Consider the following 19,921-nt stretch of genomic DNA (forward strand, 5'->3'; position numbering starts at 1 on the left):
TTCAGTAAAGACAAATGCCAAGGTGTGCATGGACAATGGCACAATCCCCTGCAGCAGGGCAGACTGGAAGTCATCTAGGCAAAAGGAAGTTCCTTGTGGGAAGATATGTTTTTTCCCCTCTCTTTATCACTGCTGCAACCCATCTGCCACACTACCTGCAATGTAATGTCCTCTGCTGCTCATTCATTCAGAAATTCCCTCCAAGTTGCAATAGCTCCCAGTCTGTCGCACCATGGACCATGTTGCAGAGCTAGCCCTGAGACTAAAACTCAGTATCTATAATCTTCTTCAAATTACAAAATGTCTGTCAATGCCAGTTTAGGTAAAATGCTAACGAATTAGTCCACATCTGGCTGAATTTATGGAGTAGAATAAAGACCACTGTGGTATGCTGAAGGATATCACACAAAGGAGACGAGTTCATTACACCAGGAGCATTGCACTCAGAAGACATGATGACAAAAGAACAGTCACATGACCAGAACAAAAAGTACATCTGCACAAAGCTGTTAGAAATAAGATGGAGTTTTCATCATTTGAATTTGTCTTTGGCTAACCTAACCCAGCTGAAGGAATGTACTAAGAGTTTGCTGCACAGCATTCAGAGTAGATATAAAGACATACAACCCCTCAACAATTCTACCAGGCAAATTGTGTATAGCAAGAACTGCTTCTTTCTATGAGCATGTAAAATATCTGACACAGAGAAGTCCAGTAGTATTTTCCACTGCACCATGCTGATAAGATTAAGGACAAAGACACCAAGGTTTCTGTTTTGATAGAAGAGCACTGAAGGTGGTTGAAAACTATGAGTGGTATAAACAGACAAAGGAAAAAGTAGGTTTGAGGGAACAGAACTTCAGGTTCTATTCCACACTCAGTAGTACTTCTAGTGTAATAACAATCTTCTGTGTCCATAACAGATGTTTAAAACAAATAACATGAATTATTTGGATATCACAACAAATATTGTAAGTATTGTGGACTGTGGATAACTTTAGGCATACTCAGTTACTAACGGGGGGATGGTAGGAAAAGACAGAGGCAGTGTGTTTGAAAGGAGTACTCAGTGCTTGCAGAACACGTCCTATGAGTTGATTTCTCTTTCTGATAGAGATTTCTTTGCACAGTCCCTCAATGCAAAACCTCTTTCTTTATTGGAAAACACTCCTGCTGCTCCATGACTCATTGCTGTCAGCCCATGGGTCACTGCAGATGGCTGAGACTGGGCCCCTCCACTGGCTTTCTCATCAGGAAAAGAGGTCTGTTGCTCTGACTGTTCCAAGGGTTTCAAAACCCAGGTGCAGGAAGCAATAATCAAAAATGTCTTTGACCAGAACAGCGGGGAACAAGGCCAAGAAGGACACATGGTAGGCCCTCTATCTTGCTTATGCCAGTCTTCAGAGCAGTGTGGTATCTCACACACTTATGAAAGAGCTAAGGCATATTGGTTCAGCTACTGCTTGTTGGTAGAACTAGAATAGCTGTTCTGTTCCATCTTTTTGCACATGTAAAATGCTACCTGGATTTCATCAAGGAATGTTACATTAAGCTGGCACAGGGATGTGGATTTGGCTAAAATAAATACATTATCCTAAGGAATAAAGAGGGAGGAAGCAAGTTTTTTGTAGACAGTTGGATGAAGGTAATTCTGGACAGCTACCACAGGACAGCACAGTGATAATACTTTTGATTATCATTGGCGGGAGTCAGGTAATCACCTTGTGATAGTTAACTGGAAGAAACACTCTTTATACATTATGAAGCAAAACTTAAACAACAAATTTGTAATTCTTGTAATTGGTCTGTCAGCACATGCCAGCACAGAAGATTCCTATATCCATACACAAAAAACCTTGTGCAAACCAGCATACTGGCTTCAACTTCAGAACATAATTGTTGTTGTCTATCATTTGCTCTTACTAGCTATTTTTTTCTCAAAGATAGGCGAGTCATTGATTGCTAAAGCATGAATCAGACAGAAGTCACAAACAGCTAGCTGCTCAGTCTTGCCTGCAGCAACACCTGGGAATTTGGAGTTAAGCCCTAGCACCATAACAAAGTTCTCACTGACATACTAATAAACAGCATTGTTGTTTATACTAAAGGCCACGTGTAAAAATCATAAGTAAACTTGCTTTGAGACCAGTTCCTGGCACAAGAAAAATGAATCATTAATGATAGGTGTAGGAAAAAATATTTTTTTCTGCAAAGTGTTGGGAGGCTATGTCACCTGCTAGAGCCACCTGCTGTGTGATATCCAACCTATTGGAAACTGTACTTCCTATTCTACTTGAGCAGTCAAGTACTGCCACGCATGTAGGTGCATGACCTAACAGAATTCACAACCACAGTATGGGAGGCAAAAAAAAAAAACCTCATCTGGTAACAAGGAAGAAATAACTGGGGGAAAAGCCTGCTCATGTGTGAGTTGTTTGTACAGCACCCAGCACACGAAGAGCTGATCTCATCTGAAGCCTCTTTGAACACAATTAATACTCCCTGCTGGCACCCTCAACACTAATAATACTGTGGGAGCCAAGATTCTGCTTTTCTAACTGCACCATCTACCACAACCAAAAGGAAAACAGGACTCTGCCATGAGGCCTATATATACCGAATTTACCTTACAGATCAACTTTTAGCATTTGCAAGCAATTTTATTTTTTTGTACTCTATCTCCTTGATAATCACTGAGGAAAATTATGTTTATCTGTAGGAAATGGGCTAGCTCTGTGGCTGTCTGGAGAAATAAAAGCACTTCATGCAATTAGGCTTCCCCTTGTGCAGGGCTGTGTTTGCTTAGATGGGGCCGTGAGTGTTTTTGACCTCACCCTGGGGTCCTGCCATGGGTCTTTCCATGTACACAGCTTACTTAAAAACTGACATGGGAGAACTAAGTGAGCACAGCTGGGCCCTTGCAGCCATGGCCCTGCTCTAGTTTGTCAGAAAAAGGTACCCTTGTATAACCCATCCAATAATGAAGTCATGGCCTTTTCCACCAGCACTGAATCAGCCTTAATGTTCCTAGCAACAGCTCTGAGAAACTCATTTTCTTCTTTGCTCTTGGTTGGAAACAGATGTCTCACTTAAGACTTATCATCATGACAGAACCTGATGTCATGGCCTTTAAGCCACTTCTGAAAAGTGGGTTTCTGTTCTGGTAATGCTGTGGTCCTCCTGTGATAACAGGCTGTTTCAGTGCAGCAAAAGTTCGGACATTACTTTGAAATTCAAATCTGAGCTGCTTTCCTTTAACTCTGCCATCAGGGGTCAGATCCTGAGTAGTATCCATGCTCTCTACTTGGAATCACTAGCTAAAACTGAAGGCAGGATGTGCACTACTGCAGCGTTGAAAGGGGCCCCTCATACTCTGCAGTTTTGGTCAAAAGCAAGCAGTGTCAAGCAGATGGAAACATGGAGTAGTGCATGCAGCTTTAGGGCCCCCAGCACAAGAAGGACACAGAAGTATTGGAACAAGTTCAGCGGAAGGCCACAAAGATGATCAAGGGGCTGGAGCACCTCTCCTACGAGGACAGGCTGAGGGAGTTGGGGTTGTTCAGCCTGGAGGAGAGAAGGCTCTACGGAGGCCTTACAGCGGCCTTCCAGTACCTACAGGGGGCCTACAGGAAAGCTAGGGAGGGACTCTTTGTCAAGGGGTGTAGGGATAGGACAAGGGGTAATGGCTTTAAACTAAAAGAGGGTAGGTTTTGATTAGATATAAGGAAGAAATTCTTCACTCAGAGGGTGGTGAGGCACTGGCACAGGCCACCCAGAAAAGCTGTGGACGCCCTATCCCTGGAGGGTCCAGGATGGATGGGGCTTTGGGCAGCCTGGTCTGGTGGGAGGTGTCCCTGCCCATGGCAGGAGGGTTGCAACCATTCTATGATTCTATGAAATAACCACCTTGCTCACATTTCATAGCATATTTTTGTGAATGCAGCCCAGTGCATTGTTTATTTTCCCAAAGTGTTTTGTACTGTTGATTCTTGATCAACAAATTATCAGCCCTGAGCTCACATCACTCCTACAGTTCCTCCATCTAATGTTGTGGTGTTCCCGTGTGGTCCTTCACTGCTGCTTCCAGTGAACATTCACATCTTTGCGTTGTCTGTTTAATGAATCAAGGTTCCTATCTGCATGTACAGATGATCCTTTCTGATATAGAAAGCAGGGATGGACTAAAGACTAAAATAAATCCATGACTGCCTATAACTAAAAACATTATAAGGAAGAGTAAAAAGCAAACTCTTAAATGTTATTTTTTCTGTTGCTTTTCAGCTATTACTTCATTTTAAAATTGCCAGTACTAGATCTGGTGTAGGAAGGTTTAGAAGTTAATTGAAGAAAGACATCAAAAATATTTCTGACTACCCTGAGGCTGATGTTGTTGGAGATAAGCTCTGCAGAGACATGTACCTGGTTTGGAAGAAAGGTAGGGAAAGAGGCATCATATACCACATCATATCCCTTGAAGGCTCTTGCTACAGTGTTTTAGCCACTCCCTGATGTCGTAAGTATTGTGAGAGCAGAGAAAGAAAAAGAAATGTCTTACAGGAATCTTAAAATTAATCATCTCTTGGGCCTGATTGGAGTTACTTACATTTGACATTGATTTCAATGGATTTACAATATGGAGCTAGAATAGACCTAGTGATTTCTCTCAAACCAAAGCCTTCCATACCCAGCAGAAAAGACCTCAGTCTTGGTAGAAAAATATTTTAAGCAACTACATTTTCAGCCTTCCCGGTGACAGAGGAGAGTCAATGAGTTACTTACAGGCCTTCCTGGAATGTCAGCACAGCAAGTTTCTGGTGCTCAGTGTAGAAGAAGGCTTCTGAGAATCTCCTTACCTGAGGAAGAAACATACAAATTAAACCTAAGATCTACTGAAAGGTGCCAAGCACAATCAAGCTGAAAACAGAGAAATGACTGTCAGGACCAGATTCTTTAGTATGCTCTGTCTGCTTTGCACCACTCTGGTGACAGAAAGAAAACAAAGAACTCAACTCTGCTTCACTTTCCCAGTCCAGCACAAAGCAGCTGCTGCTGTTGCATATTTTGCTGGGAGGGAAGAAGTGTACCTTGAGAGGAAATCAAGATTTTCTTATATGCATCTTCTGACTACTTTTCTAAAAGCTGTCAGATTTACCATTTTTTCCTTGTAATATTAAAACAAGGACGATTTCTTCCTTTCCCACTGTACAAATCATAGCAGCGGTGGAGTGAGTTACTAAATTAGAACAACTCATGATTGATCATCTTTTCTGTGGGAACATTCACAGTGGTTCCCAAGATGATAAAGGAAGTTTTACACTTCAGCCTAGAGGAGAATAAGCCCTGTCATGGCAGAAACACATCTGCCTATGTCACGATACTTACAAATGAGAGCTTTTCAAATCTCTTCATAGACATTTGATCTGCTCAGTGTTGGATAATCAATTACAAAAGAGTCACAGATCTGAAGTGTCTGGCAGAGCACAGAGTGTGTAATAAGCTATAAAAAATTCAGTGTTTCTATCTGCCCTGGAATAAGCTTTGAGTTTCAATCAATCCATCATAATATGCAGTCAACTGTACTGAACTGTTAAACTGCAGCCCATACATAACTAATAATATTTGTAAGAGCGACCTCTATTATGGTGTCAGAGAATGGCAGTGAAAACCACATGTCACAGCATCTCAGCATCTCCCTAAATCCCAGCCATACTTCAACAAATGGCTTTTCTAATAAAAGAATGACTATCACTTCTTTAAAAAGAGCGCATTGGTTTATCTGGAGCTCTCAAAGTGTTTTCTAGGACTAGGAAAGTTTTATTACACACAGCTTAGATAGGGAGGAACTGATGTACATGAAGGTACATCATTTACCACAGGTCATGCCAGCAGTTGTCATAATTTGAGGCTAGGATTCACCTTGCTGGAGCTGGGGGCCTACAGAGTTAGGTCCTTTGGCTGATCAAGCCATCCAGGTCCTCTCAGAGTCAAAGGAGACATAGCTAAAATAGCCAGTGGAGTCTCAGCATCATCTACCTCTTTCTGAATTTTATGTCTCCCTTTTGCAAGCATAAACATTATCTTATCTCCAGTGACTGGACCTCCACTGACTTTAACAAGAACCAGTATGTAAATTGGGATGTTAGCACCTACACTGTAGCCTTCTAAAGCTAAGCAAGATGAACCCTACTTTTCTCTACGTCTCTTTTTTAATGATTAGATCAGGCTATGAGTTCAGCTCAACCAATGTAATGAAAATGATGTATAGTCAATAACCCAAAACGTCCTCATGGAAGGCACAGCACTTGCTGAACTAATCAGGTAAGCAGCTTTGATACAGTTAGCCCAAAAGGCAATTGCTTTTGTGCCTTCTTTATTATCAAGAACCAATTTCCACATGAACAGTATTAATATTTCCTTTTGTGAAACTCACTAGGAGAAAGGCAAGAACTAGCTGTATGTATGTGACATAGTGAAGAGAACAAATCTATATTCCTCATGGTAGTTCTGTGAAAGAAATTGAGATAAACTCATCTTTTGGTTATTTCGCATTGTGATGCTTATGCCTTTTAAAACATATAATTGTGATGTACAGATACCTAGCAAATATGGGGCACATCTACCTCTTTTCACCCACTTCATGTTCCATGCTGGATTCTAGTATTCAGTGTACATTCATTTTACACAGGATTCTGGGTATCATAAAAGCAACATCATTGCAAAAATTGAAATCTTTAATTTTAATTTCTCTTCTTATTCCTTGTCCTACTCACCACATCTCCCATAATGGTTCATAAGACATAATAGTAAGAGAGATATCTATCCAGATACATGTACATCACCAATGTCTGTCAAGAGGTTACCATTATGGAACTTGCTTTTAACTTCTTAATGTTACCCTTAGCATATGATGCTCCTGAGTCAGATAAGCTGTGACTTCTGGATGGAGTGTTGCCACCTCCAGGAACTGGGTCCACAGGGCCAGGAGGTGGGAGCAAAGCCAGGCGAGGTCCTTGCTTATCTGTTCTGCTATCTTCTCTGGGTTGCTCAGCAGCTGGAGGGGAGAAAGAGCATTCTGAGAATGGCATTTCAGAAAATCAGGTAGCATCTTAGGTTAAGACTTTTTAGGAAAAACAACAACAACAAATCCCCTTGATTTAGAACTATTATTAAAGCCACTATTTTGAGTTATTTTACCCCAAAATAATGCAGGAGAAACTTTTGCTTTTTCTTTTTAAAAGCCATGAGTTTTAGTGCAGAGTCTCAGTTATGTATCTGGAGGAAAACAAAGATCAAGATGAACAAGGGACTGCAGCACTTCTCCTAGAAGGAGAGGCTGAGAAAGCTGGGACTGTTCTTCCTGGAGAAGAGATGGTTCAGAGTGGTTTTTATCAATTTGTATAAATACCTGAAAGAAAGGTGCAAAGAAGATGGAGCCAGGCTCCAGTGACAGAACAAGATGCAATGGGCACAAAATGGAACACAGAAGATTCTGTCTGAATTTCAGGAAGCACTTTACTGTGCAGGTGACAGAGCACCTGGCCAGAGAGGTTGAGGAGTCTTCTTCCTTGGAGATATTCAAAAGCCATTTGGACATTGTCCTGGGCACCCTGCTATAGGTGTCACTGCTTGAGCAGGGGCTCGGACCTGATGACATCCAGAGGTCCCTTCCAACCTCACCCATTCTGTGATTCTGTCATTCTGTGAAGTGGCAACAGCTTCATTTTTTTCCAGAAACTTTAGTGTAGATATACATGTAGTAAATGGAAAAAAAAAAAAAAAAGAAAAAGCAGATTCCAAACTACCCACCAGATGGTGCTGGATGCTCTGAAATAATAAAGCATGGCAGCATGGCCCGTTGTCTCCTTTCTGATTGCAAGAAAAAAATAAAAATAAATCCTTCTCAGCCACATCACACTAGAATGCCAGATGGGTGATTATAGGAAAAAAAAAAAAAAAAAAAGGCAAAAAAGCACTGTGTCAACACACAATTCAAACAGACATCACAGAGTCTGCTGGTGCTTCTGTCCCACACGGGGATGGGATGGGATCTTTGGTGTTCCCAGATGGAATTCTGCACTGAAGCGTGGCAGCCCAAGGAGTGCAGGTCATCAGCAAAGTCTGCATACCGACCCCTCCCAGTTTGACAATTTCTTCAACAACAGACAGGCATTGCATTTTACCTTTACTGGATTGGCACAAAAGCAACAGAGACTGTATCTGTTGTTAGGGACTCTACCTGCCTCTATGAAACAGGTAATACTTCCAGAAATATACCATAAATAATACCACAGGGAGTTGTTCTTTCTTGTCCAGGTCTTGTCTTTTTTTTTTTTTTTTTCTTTTGGTTGGAACTGCAGTCTAGTTGAAAGCCTGCTTTTGTCTTGCACAGTTTATTATGCAGTTAATTTTCAGACTGGTGACACTGCAAACTAAGTCATGATTAAAACCAAATTGTGTGAGACAGAAACAGAGAAGATGCATATATGGATGACAACCACAGGTATTGTCAGAGTTTACTTTGTTGGGGTGCTATTCTGTTTTAATGATTTGTCCAAAATGTCACAAGCTCCAGTACCCATGCTGGTACCAGAGAAAACATGTTGTTAAACAACAGATACTCCCCATATATCACTCTTTGCAGAGTTAGGACACTTCTTTATTTCTGTATTCAATTTTATTTTTATTTGAAATTTAGCCAGTAAGCTACTTCTTACATCAAAGACCAAAAGCACAGTCTTCAAAGAACATGAATTATTAATGTCAGCCATGCTAGGACAAGGGGTATGATGGCTATTTTTCTAGTTTATTGATTCTTAACCTTTTGAACAGGAAGGAAAGAAGGAAGGAAAGAAGAAAGGAAGAAAAAGAAGGAAGAGAGGAAGGAAGGAGGAGAGGAAGGAAAAGATGAAAGAGTGGAAGGAAGGGAGGAAGGAAAACTGGGAGGAAGAAAGGAAGGGAGAAAAGGAGGAAGGGAGGAGGGGAGGAAGGAAGAAAGAGAGGGAGGGAGGGAGGGAGGGAGGGAGGGAGGGAGAAAGGAAGGAAGGAAGGAAGGAAGGAAGGAAGGAAGGAAGGAAGGAAGGAAGGAAGGAAGGAAGGAAGGAAGGAAGGAAGGAAGGAAGGAAGGAAGGAAGGAAGGAAGGAAGGAAGGAAGGAAGGAAGGAAGGAAGGAAGGAAAGAAAATAAAGGAAGGAAAATAAAGGAAGGAAAATAAAGGAAGGAAATAAAGGAAGTCAGGCAACACCTACTCCTAATTGTGAGAATTTTGCTGCCATGTACAGAGCAAGAGCCTGGCAACCCTTGCAATGCAGGTTAATTCCCAAGGACTCAGTTCCTCAAAGCAAAGCCCAACAATTAAAATGATCACCAAATATGATTCTGGTTATTCTGCTCAAGTACTTGCTGCTGGGCTGTTAATCATGACTGCACCTTTCAAACCCCACTCAGGGTATTCTGGTTTTAACAACACTGTTATGCAAAACACATTTAGAGGGCTTTTTGGAGGAATTATTTTTTGCTCGATTGCTTACAAATTAATCACACAATTAGAAAAATATTGTCCTTCCATTTTCTCATTTTGAATATCTGCTGTGTCCTGGGTTGAATACAAAATAGGGTAAAACTCACTTTCTTCCCTTCTTTTGTTTTTATTTAATTCTAAAAACGGGCCTGACTCTGGTAACACAGTGGTAATGGGAAACTAACCCCACAGGCTTCTCTCTGTATGGTTTTAATAGCATTTTCTTCCTTTATAAATGACTGCTCTTCGTATTTTCTACTGAAGAGAAATGGTTTCAGTTCACATATTCCTAGAGGCAAAGTATAGGGAGAGCTTTGCCAATACTCATCTGAACACCATACAGAGGTCCACACAACTTCTGCACATACATTGCAGAGCTGGTCAGTGCTTCCTCTAGGTCCCAACAATATTGTACAGGGTCTCAACATTTATGTCTAAAGAGTCTCTGCAAATTCACTGTCTTAATCATTACATTATCAGTACAAAGTTATGATTCAAGGATGCTAATGCCAAATATTTTCCTAGCATATAGGAAAATCATAGTTGATTTTTGTTGTTGTTGTTTGTTTTTGTTAACCCAAAGCCATTCTAGCTGTTGTGTTCTCCTTTCTGCTGCTACACTGTTATGGGCAGCTTTCAAAAAACAGTAAGGGCAATCTTGCTTTACTAATATGGCTATGCAAAACAAGTCAAGAAGCTTTTTAGGAGAATAATAATTGGACATAAATAAGAAAATACAAAAAAAAAAAAAAAAAGAGCTGTCATTTTCTGTTGTATGCCAAGCCAGTTTGGACTTTGCTGGACTCATAAAAAATAAGTCCTAAGGAGTCTCTAGTGAGTGTTGTCTGACCCCCTATATACTTAAGGTTTCTAAATTTCTGCAATCTAGTTGAGTTGAGCCACATAATTTAGGTTTCCCTAAATCAAATTTAAATGAAATCAAATTTCTTTCAAAGAATCCAACTTATGACATAGAATCAAGAAATTCGCCTTTCCAAATATTTTTCACACATGGCTGACAAACATTAGCTTACCATTTGTAACCGTAGCATAAATGTACTTGCAGTTTGATTTGGTTTCAAATTCCCTTCATTAATTGTTATTTTGCCATTCTTTCCTATCCTGTTTTCCTGCTAATAACCTGAGAAAATCAAAACTATTAGATCTCTGATTACAAAACATTTTTCCCAGTCATCAACTGCTGTTTGCATTTCTTCCTGACAACCTTGACTTTCCTGTGTCTCACTTGAAGCCAACGCAGCAGAAGTTCAAGACAGTAATTCAGTCACACTGTGCCAAAATCACTTGTGTCTTCCCATGAGCCTCCCTACACATTTAGGTGTTTTTATTTGAAAAAAAAAAAAAAAAAGTGGCTGCACAACTTGCCAAAAAATCTTTTCTCCTGTCAGCACAAAAGCTGTAATTGCACCCTATCCCCAAGTCATTTTTTGTGCATACTCTTGACACTCAGGGCTAGGATCACTGAAGGATCCTAAAGCAATCCAGCTGGTGACTCGTTAAAAGTGACAGAAACATTATGTAAGTGAATAATCAAAATTATGTGAAATTGTTGGTGAAAAAGAAACATTCAGCAAACTTTCTGTTGGCACCAAATTCCCTCTCTCCCCACTCTGATAGATGATTGTACTGTCTCACTGCACTTGAAAAATGGGCGCGTAAAAAGCAGACCGATTCTGTTGAAGAAAATACCTGCAGCTCTGTACAAAGCTGAGATAACGTGTCTTCCGTGGAAAGCTCTTCTAGGGGAAAAAAACACAGAGAGAGAAACATACCAGGTTTGAGAACAGTAGGTGTGAAATGTTAAAGCTCTACAGTTTATTCACACAATAAATAGTCATTTGATGTTTTTTGCCAATGGACGAGTTTCTGTTAGGATGTGGGTCCTCCACAGTACACATTGTACCTGCAGAGGGACAGATACAATTTCTGCTTATGCTGAACCGCTAAACCTGTACATGTTCTGGAAGGCTGTCAGGACATAGAGGACAGAATTGGGCTTTTCATTGTTTACCCTTCCCCTGAGTAGAATTTTTTTATTAGTCTTTGGTGCTTATCAATGTATATAAACACTTGAAGGGAGGCTGCAAAGAGACAGGATCTGCAGTAGTGCTCAGTGGCAGTGGGCACAAACTGGAACACAGGAGGCTCTGTTTAAACATCAGGATGCACTTCTTTACTGTGCAGGGCCTGAGCACTGGAACAGGTTGCCCAGAGAAGTTATGGGATATCCCTCCTTGGATATCTTCAAAAGCCACCTGGACATGGTCCTGGGCAGCCTGCTCTGGGTGTCCCTGTTTGAGTAAAGGGTTGGACCAGATGGCCTCTCGTGGTCACTCCCAACCTTAACCATTCTGTGATTTATGGCCAATTTCTGACCTAAATGCAATATTATCTCACCATTGGAAAATGCGAGCAAATGATATACAATAAGTGGTTCTCCTTATCATGCTACATGAGGCCATGTAATAAACGCCCTAGTTGTATGACTGGTAATACTAAAGCGTCTCTGTATCACCCTGGGGAATGTGAAGTATGTCACCACCCCTAGACTATGCAGCATTGCTTTGATATAGCCTTGAGATCCAGTCCCTAGCATAGGGACTGTCCACATTAAATGCACCACAAACTATAAAGCAGAGGAAGACATAAATCAACTCTCCAACTTTGACAGCCAGATTTTGCAATGTGGAACTTTCTAGTAGTATATAGAAAGAAAAAAAGCAGAGAAAAGAAGCAACCAATCCCCTCCCCAATACCCAAGTGATTCTTCTTAAATAATACTAAGGAATTTAAGAGGACAGAGTGAGATGTGTAACACCTCAAAAATATCTCTCCACAGTTGGTAAAAATTGGGAGACAATAATTTCCACTTTTAAAGTCTAAACTAGGCTATTAATTTTTTAATATATTATTCAGGGGGCTAGAAAAAGGAATTTAGAAAGTCCGCAGAGGAGATTTATAGTCTCATATTTATCTTAACTATCTTTAGAAACCTATGATGAGATTAATTTCACCAAATATAGATGTCTAAAACTGAATGAGTCATTTACATTCTTCTCCTGGTCAGTGGAGAAAAATGAGCAAGTACAAGATGCAGTTCATGTCATTCTAAGTTAGAGAGCATTACTTGTCAGATAACACATTTTATTGTCCTAAATGGGCCTGTGTCTCCCCAGTGACTGTAAGGACAGTCCGAGCAATTGTCTCATATAAAAACTGGCTTGATATTCATCCTACTGGGTAAATCTTACACCCCATGATTTTTCTGTGCTTTGCATCAGGCCTCAGAAGGCTAGCCTTAAAATTGAATCTTCAGTAGATTTTCAGGCTGTGAATAAAATGATGCAGAGTGCTCTGCTCAAGCAGCTAAAAAGGGTATTTGCATTTAGCAAATTTGCATGTATTACAACAAGTACATTTGCAAATTAAGTGCCTGCTTCAGTACCAGTAGTCATTTGAAAACTAAGTCAATTGTATTCAGAAAGCCAATATGTGCATATCTGGGGCTGTTCTTCAGTTGTGGTCAACCAACCATACATAACTCTGCCATCTCCCAGTCTATAAGCCTGTCCAGGTAAAACACAAATCATCTAAAAATGTGCCTGATAACCAAAATGCTCGAAGCATGGGTTTTGTTGCATGTTAGATTCTGTTTGACAGCTCATAAATTGCAAATAAACATGCTGTACTTTTTTTTTTTTTCCTCATAGCTGAATTGAATAACACAGTATGTGCTCTTCCCATCCCATGAGTTTCAGGTTTCCCGTGAGTGGAAATATATATCAGGGAACAAAACATAAAGAAACATAAAGTGGAAAATGGAAGCTATCAAGCTCATAAGTCTGTACAGAATAATGTATTATATTTGAAAGTGCTTGTAGTAAAAAAGCACTACAGTAAAAAAAGGAGAAAGATTTTATCATCCCTTTTTAAATCTGCTGCCCAATGCAATCAATTTTCATAATATAATTATCCCTGAAATACAACAAACTGCTAACTTAGAAAAAAATGTGCATTCAGATGTACAATGAGACAAAAACACAATGAGACACATGCCTTAAATTCAAAGAAACAGGTGGGAGAGCAGGAATTAGTCAGGGATGCTCCTCATTTTCACAGGAGCTCATGCTGTCATTACAAACATGACTAAACACAAATTACGGAGCTCTGTCCTGCAAATCCAGCCAGACAGCACTTCTATGTTGGACCCAATACGCCTGACCAGCTAAAAATGTTTCTGCCAAAAAAACTAGAAAATCTATTTAAACAAATGCAATTATAATATGGGCAGAGAAGTGCATTGCAAGGGGATGGAGCACATTTCATAAACATTCATATCACCTTTCAGATTTTTGTTTTCAGTTTAAAAAGAACAAATTTGGTTGGGATTAAAAATTACTACAGTCTTCACCAGATCTCATGGTGATTTTGAAATGGAAGTTAAAATCTTCAGAAAGCAATGGAGTCCAAATACCATTTAGAGGCAAGTATTCTGAGAAATTTATCAGAACATTTTACCCCTCTACACATCAGGCAACCTTCAGTTCCTATAAAAGGATTTTCATAAGCAGAGAAAGCATTAGTCTTTAACTGTGTGCCAAAATAAACACTAATCAGGAAACAGGGAGAAAAATCCTCTAAAATCTCTACACAGCCCAAGAATTTTGGTACTAAACTGTGTATTGAAAACACAGCAATGTTCTATATTCAGTGATTTAAAATGTCTGTTCTCTCACCCAACTTCAGCTGTGGTAAATCAGGAATCTCCTTCATTATGAGGGTGTAGTACATGTGAAGTCCTCTTTGAGCATTCAAGAGCAGAAGACAGAGGTCCTTATGCCATTTGTATGCATGCTGCATGCAGTTTTCAGATGGGACATAAAAGCTGCCCTGTATAACAGAAGCATCAAGAAAAGAAAAATACAGAAATACAATTATTGCTCTCCACTTGTCCTACAAATTTCCATAAAAATCTAACTGTGGTCAGACTTCCACTTCTAACCAAGTGTTTGGCACCTAGATCTACTTCCTAGCCATGTAACCATAACCGTACCTCATTCTCTGTGTATGCTTTGCCCAAACCATATCAAAACTATTAGGTCCCAGGAATGCTGTCACATATACACTGAAACTAAAAGGAGGAAAGAATAACTCATATTAGTAGGTAGAATGGCAATACCATATGCATTGTTTCACTAATGCAAGTTATTCTGTCCTCCAGGATCAACAGCATGATTATTACCTCTCGTGGGAAGAGATGTCATTGGACAGACTACAACACAATTATACAAAAATATCCCAAATTTCTTTACACTTAGAACATAAGCTGTGTTTACAATAAGGTATCCTAGATCAAAAGTTTTCAGTTCCATCAAAAGCACCACTTCTAGAAATAATTTATATTTGGAATTTGAACTGTTCAGACTTCAAAATAAAACTGTTTCTTAAACTGTGCTTTTGTGGCCAGGATTTCCAGGAGAGTTGCAAGTAATATTATGTCAACTGTCAGTAATAGGTCTATTTCCTAGGTCTCTGTGAACGATGCATTTTAGCGGTTTTCATCACATCATGGAACTGCTATCCTCTTTCAATTTCTGGAAATGGTGCAGCAGAAAGGCCTGTGAGCACTTGCAGTCAATGACTATAGCTGCTTCTCGATCCCCCACTGACTCTAGTCACGGGGTGGGGTGTGATGGTGTATTCCCCCACACACCTGAGCTTTTCACCCATAATTCTGCTCAAGTGATAACCAGACAGCTGCAGACAGCTCAGATTGGACTCTGAGGAGACAGAAAACAACACAATAGTCAAGGGCTAATTGAGCATGTGCCAACCAAAATATGGTCGGTATGCAAATATGACTGAGTCCATTATCTCACCCCATAACCAGGGGGAAACCCAGAGCCCATTGAGCGCCCTCCACAGTCAGTGGGCTGTATGCTAGGATTGCTAGGGTCTCTGCTTGAGTAGGGGCACCTCTTAAGATTACTCCTTGAGGATGAGAGATTCCTCACCTATTAGAGATCCTCGGTAAGGCACTAATAGCTTGCTGAAACTTTGCAAACTTACATTTCAGATTGATCGTGCACATAGTCTTTTAGACATAAACTGTTGACCAAGTCTGGGACTAACATTGGATCCAGTGATACCTAAACTCCTTTGAAAAGCAAAAGAGTCCATTCTGAATCTCATGACTCAATGGGCTCTCCTGACAATTTCATCTGACCCTGTCCTCTATGCAGTAAATAACTGAGCATACCTTGCCATTGAGTCTTTTTAAACCACTGTCTTAATTTACCATTAACTTCATCAAATCACCATCTTATATCAACGAAACATATTGCTGCTTCTCTCTTACAAGTGAAGTGCATCACTCTACAACAACCACAAAGGATTAATTTATCTGCTTTGCATGAAGAGCAAGGGTTATGAAGACAAAGAGAGAAAGACAGCAAGGTACTTTTCCCTTGAACTTTATGAAGTATTAGGTAAATTAAGCATACATCTAGATGTGCATTTTAAGGCATATGAGCTGCACAAAGGCACCAGGACACGACTTTCCCACTGTCTATCTATGGAGAAACATGAACAATTTGCAAGTTACTCCACTGCTGATCATTTATGGGGAAAAAATACAATTCCTACATACCCTGTTAGGTACTAATTATGTATATGGACACTAAGTAGCTATGCACGTTCAGGAAGAACAGTGAAGACTTCAACTACATGTCAGTGCACCTCCTTTGTTTTTCTCCCTTTGAGTCCCCCCAATAAAGACTTTCATGGCTTTTAGCTTGAGCTAGGATGTGATTCTCAACTTTCTTGTGTAAAATAACAAGATGTTAACTCATGTTCTGTGGTTGACACAATGGGGACTGCTCAGCTTGGCCCCTTAGAGAAATGGCTAACAATAATTGACTGAGTAGATTGTTCTTGGAAGGTTTCAAAACCTCTAGCCTCAGCATGAATCTGTATTTTACTCTCACCATGAAAAACACAAAAAAGGCAGCATACAGAAATGCTGCTGGGAATAATAGAAAATCTGATGTGGATTGATACACAATGTCACCAAAAAAAAAAAAAAAAAAAAAAAGTCCTGTTTTATAATCCATTGCCAAATTTTAAGCAGAAATAGCTCTGGAATTTAAATGCTACACTGACAAGCAGAAGGAACAATGGGAGATAATTTCATAGTTCATACCAGCACTATAACACAGTATTGTCAGGCAAGTCTAAATTTTGATAGGTCTATTTTCAGCCTTTCTTGTCATAAATTGTTGTTTAAAACTAAAATGAAGAAGTAATAGGAAAGCACAACTGCAGGTGGGCTCAAAAATGTGTGAACTAAAGACAATGAAAATCCGAATTAATTAGCTGTTTTAAATGCATTAATGTTTGCCTAACAGTCATATAGTGCTTTTTAAATTTTCTGAATTAATAAAATTTCATAGAGATCAGATGGATCAGTTTGCAGAGTATGGGAATTTAGGAGAACATACTTTGCAAAGATTTACACAGTATTAAAACACAGAATGGGGAAATAACTGTTATTAAAAATAGTTCTCAATGTTATATATTAGCAATAGAACTTGGTCGTTATTGTAGAAATATAAAATAATTTAGGTCTGAAGGGATCTGTGGAGAGCATCTAGTCTAACTACCTGCTTAAACAGTTATGATCAGATCAGGCTGCTCAGTGTTGTGTTCTGTTTGGTCTTGAACATCTCCAAGGAAGTAGATTTCATCACCTCTCTGAGCAACTTGTTCCAGTGTTTAACCATCTTCACAGAGCTGTTTTGGGGGCAGTTGGCCACTGATATGCACTACTGCCTTGGGTTTGTTCATCCCAGGTGCAAGATTTTGTATTTGGTTTTGGTTATATTCATGAAGTGCCTACTGCTCCATTTCTTCAGCCTGCTGAGGACACCATGAATAGCAGACCTTTTTGCCCTCCACTGTAGTAACTGCTCCTTCGAACTTGGTTTTATCCAGCTTGGCAATGAGCTGTTCTTATCTGAGGAGTTTGCTCTTGAAGATTAAACAGCACTCTCAGGCCTCATTTACCCTCCAGGGTAGTTTCCCAAAGGATCCAGACAAGATAGTCCCTGAACAGGCCAAAATCTGATCTTCTGAAGGCTTGTAATTCTTCTGTTTAACTTGCTAACTTCTCTCAGGATGTTAAACTCCATAGTCATACAGTTGTGGCAGACAAGGCTGCCATTAATAGGCATGAGAAGAGGCAAGTCCCAGGCCTAATTCTTATGCATCAGACTTGAAGTGTGACTCTGTGATAATCATTTGTCCCATACATTCACTGGTGATGCTGACATAGGCTATTTGCTTCCTCCAGTGACTCCTTTTCAGGGATGCAGCCAAGACTTGCCATTTTTGGCAGCAATGTTATACACACCTGAGAGCTTGAAATGTATCAGCTTGTAAGAAGGACTGCAATTTTACTTTCTCTTTTGTAGACAGAAGTATGAGAAGAATTTACCTATGTCCACTTCTGATCATTTCTGTCAGTTAATTCTATGGACTTACTCAGGATTTCAGGAAATAGATTACTGTGAATCCAAAATTCTATTTTAAAGGTCAGATATTTCTGAAGATCCTCTAACATTAAGTCCCAGACCAATTAGTTTCAGAGACATTGCAAAAGCAGCAAGCATCTGGAGTCACTGCCCTAGTAATCTATGACAGAAATTGTACAAATGCCAACCTAAATTCATTTATTTATTAAAGACATCTCTAGTAATTATGTCATTTTTGGGGAGGGAGGGTATGCATGAATAGCAAGAGTGTATGTATATGTATGGTGGAATAGGTTGTTTCTATAGTAATAGAGAAAAGCCACCTCCATATTAATAATTTCCAAGCTCTAGGGTCCTGTGAAATCAAAAGAGCAGAACCTTTGCCATCATTTCAGCCATGCTCTATACAATTCAGACTGGATCCTCCTTTCAGTAAAGCAGTTGTTTTCAGATGGAAGAAATATGGCTAGCAAGTGGTGCAGTCCTCCAATGAAATGTTGGCTTTTATATATGCAGGATGATATGCAGGATGATACTTATGATACACAAGCTGTTGGTTCTGCTTCCTCCTTCATGGAGCACCATCTTCTAATATGAAGCAGCACAGTGAAGGAAAAACTAACCTGGGGTATTTCTCACAGAAATAAAGTTTCAGTTTTATACCTTCCATTTGAAGAGAAAACATATGAGGAGAAACGTTGTCAAATGTATTCATTGAAAGAAGACAAAATTAAGAAAGTCCTGGGCTCTGAAAGAAGGACTCACACAAGCAAACACACATACATGTTTCTGAGCTACAAGCTCTTTCGAGAGATGGAGAACGGATGAAGAAAAATACACTGCTGTGTAATTATTGTTTTCATGACTAAAATGTCATCTAAAATCAGGAAATTTAATTGTGGCCATTTCTTCCCAATAAATGAAGGAAACATAGGACAACTGGTGACATATTCTACACTGCAGAGATGCATAATTAGGAGCACCGAATAAGGCCACAACAGACGAATCAAATTTCCTGTACCATTGCTGTGCATCAAAGTGTATTTCTTCAAATATTACCGTGAGATATTGATAATATACATGAGTGCATAGGGGCCTGAGGAGATTACTCCCAGATCTCCTTTCTCTTCCTGTCACAGTTCTCTCCAGGAGGAATATCTGTGCCGAAGAATGGTGCTGTGCTCTCAGAATACCTTTGCATGGGAGGGCTAGCACTGCACAGTTGCAGCTCAAGGCAATGCCAAACAGGCACAAACTAGGCCATGCCGTGTGTTATTAGAAGCCATATCATTAATCTGGAGCATTATGGTGCACCTCCATTAAGTGGCAGATGACTTCAAAATCCTGTTGTTTAATAAGAACATCCATCCCAATTTGACAAATCACCATGTCGAGGTGGAAAGTGACAGTGATGGAAAAAAGACACCAAGTTCCAAATCTCTGGTCCTTCAATGACTTCACAGAACTGCTTAGAAAGTTGTCACACACAGAGAGGAGGCAGAGCAGGACATAAGAGAGATTATTAAACCCACCTCACGGACAGTTTAACTAATATGAGCTAAGGTCTGTGCATCCTTGTCTGCTGAGGACCCAAGCATGGCAGGCATCTGTCAGATGAGGCCATTATAACCTGCTGCAGCTAAACCAGCCTATCCGTCACTGTTCAGTAAGCTGAGAAATGTCAGGAAATGCCCTCCTTTGGGATGGTCTGAAGACTGCATACCTTCCACGTTCTCTATGTGAATTACCTTTTCTTCTGTGCCATTTAGGTGGTCCACTATTTGCTAGGTTATAGCCTGGAAGAGGGCTCCACACTACAACACTAACAAATCAAGTTTAGTGGCAAACATGA

The 19,921-nt window shown here is 40.0% G+C and overlaps 1 protein-coding gene across 1 annotated transcript in view; it reads right to left on the bottom strand.

Annotated features, from left to right (window-relative positions):
* Positions 1-19,921, bottom strand: part of FAM135B (family with sequence similarity 135 member B) — a 194,708-nt gene that overhangs the window by 15,510 nt on the left and 159,277 nt on the right. The window contains exons 8-11 of the mRNA XM_082753173.1: positions 14,275-14,428; positions 11,228-11,277; positions 6,896-7,051; positions 4,780-4,853 (exon numbers count right to left, since the gene is read on the bottom strand). Of these exons, the coding sequence (XP_082609299.1) occupies positions 4,780-4,853; positions 6,896-7,051; positions 11,228-11,277; positions 14,275-14,428 (434 nt within the window). The remainder of the gene's footprint in view (positions 1-4,779; positions 4,854-6,895; positions 7,052-11,227; positions 11,278-14,274; positions 14,429-19,921) is intronic.

The sequence above is a fragment of the Aythya marila genome (assembly GCF_965140915.1).
Source record: "Aythya marila genome assembly, chromosome: 2".
Taxonomy (NCBI): domain Eukaryota; kingdom Metazoa; phylum Chordata; class Aves; order Anseriformes; family Anatidae; genus Aythya; species Aythya marila.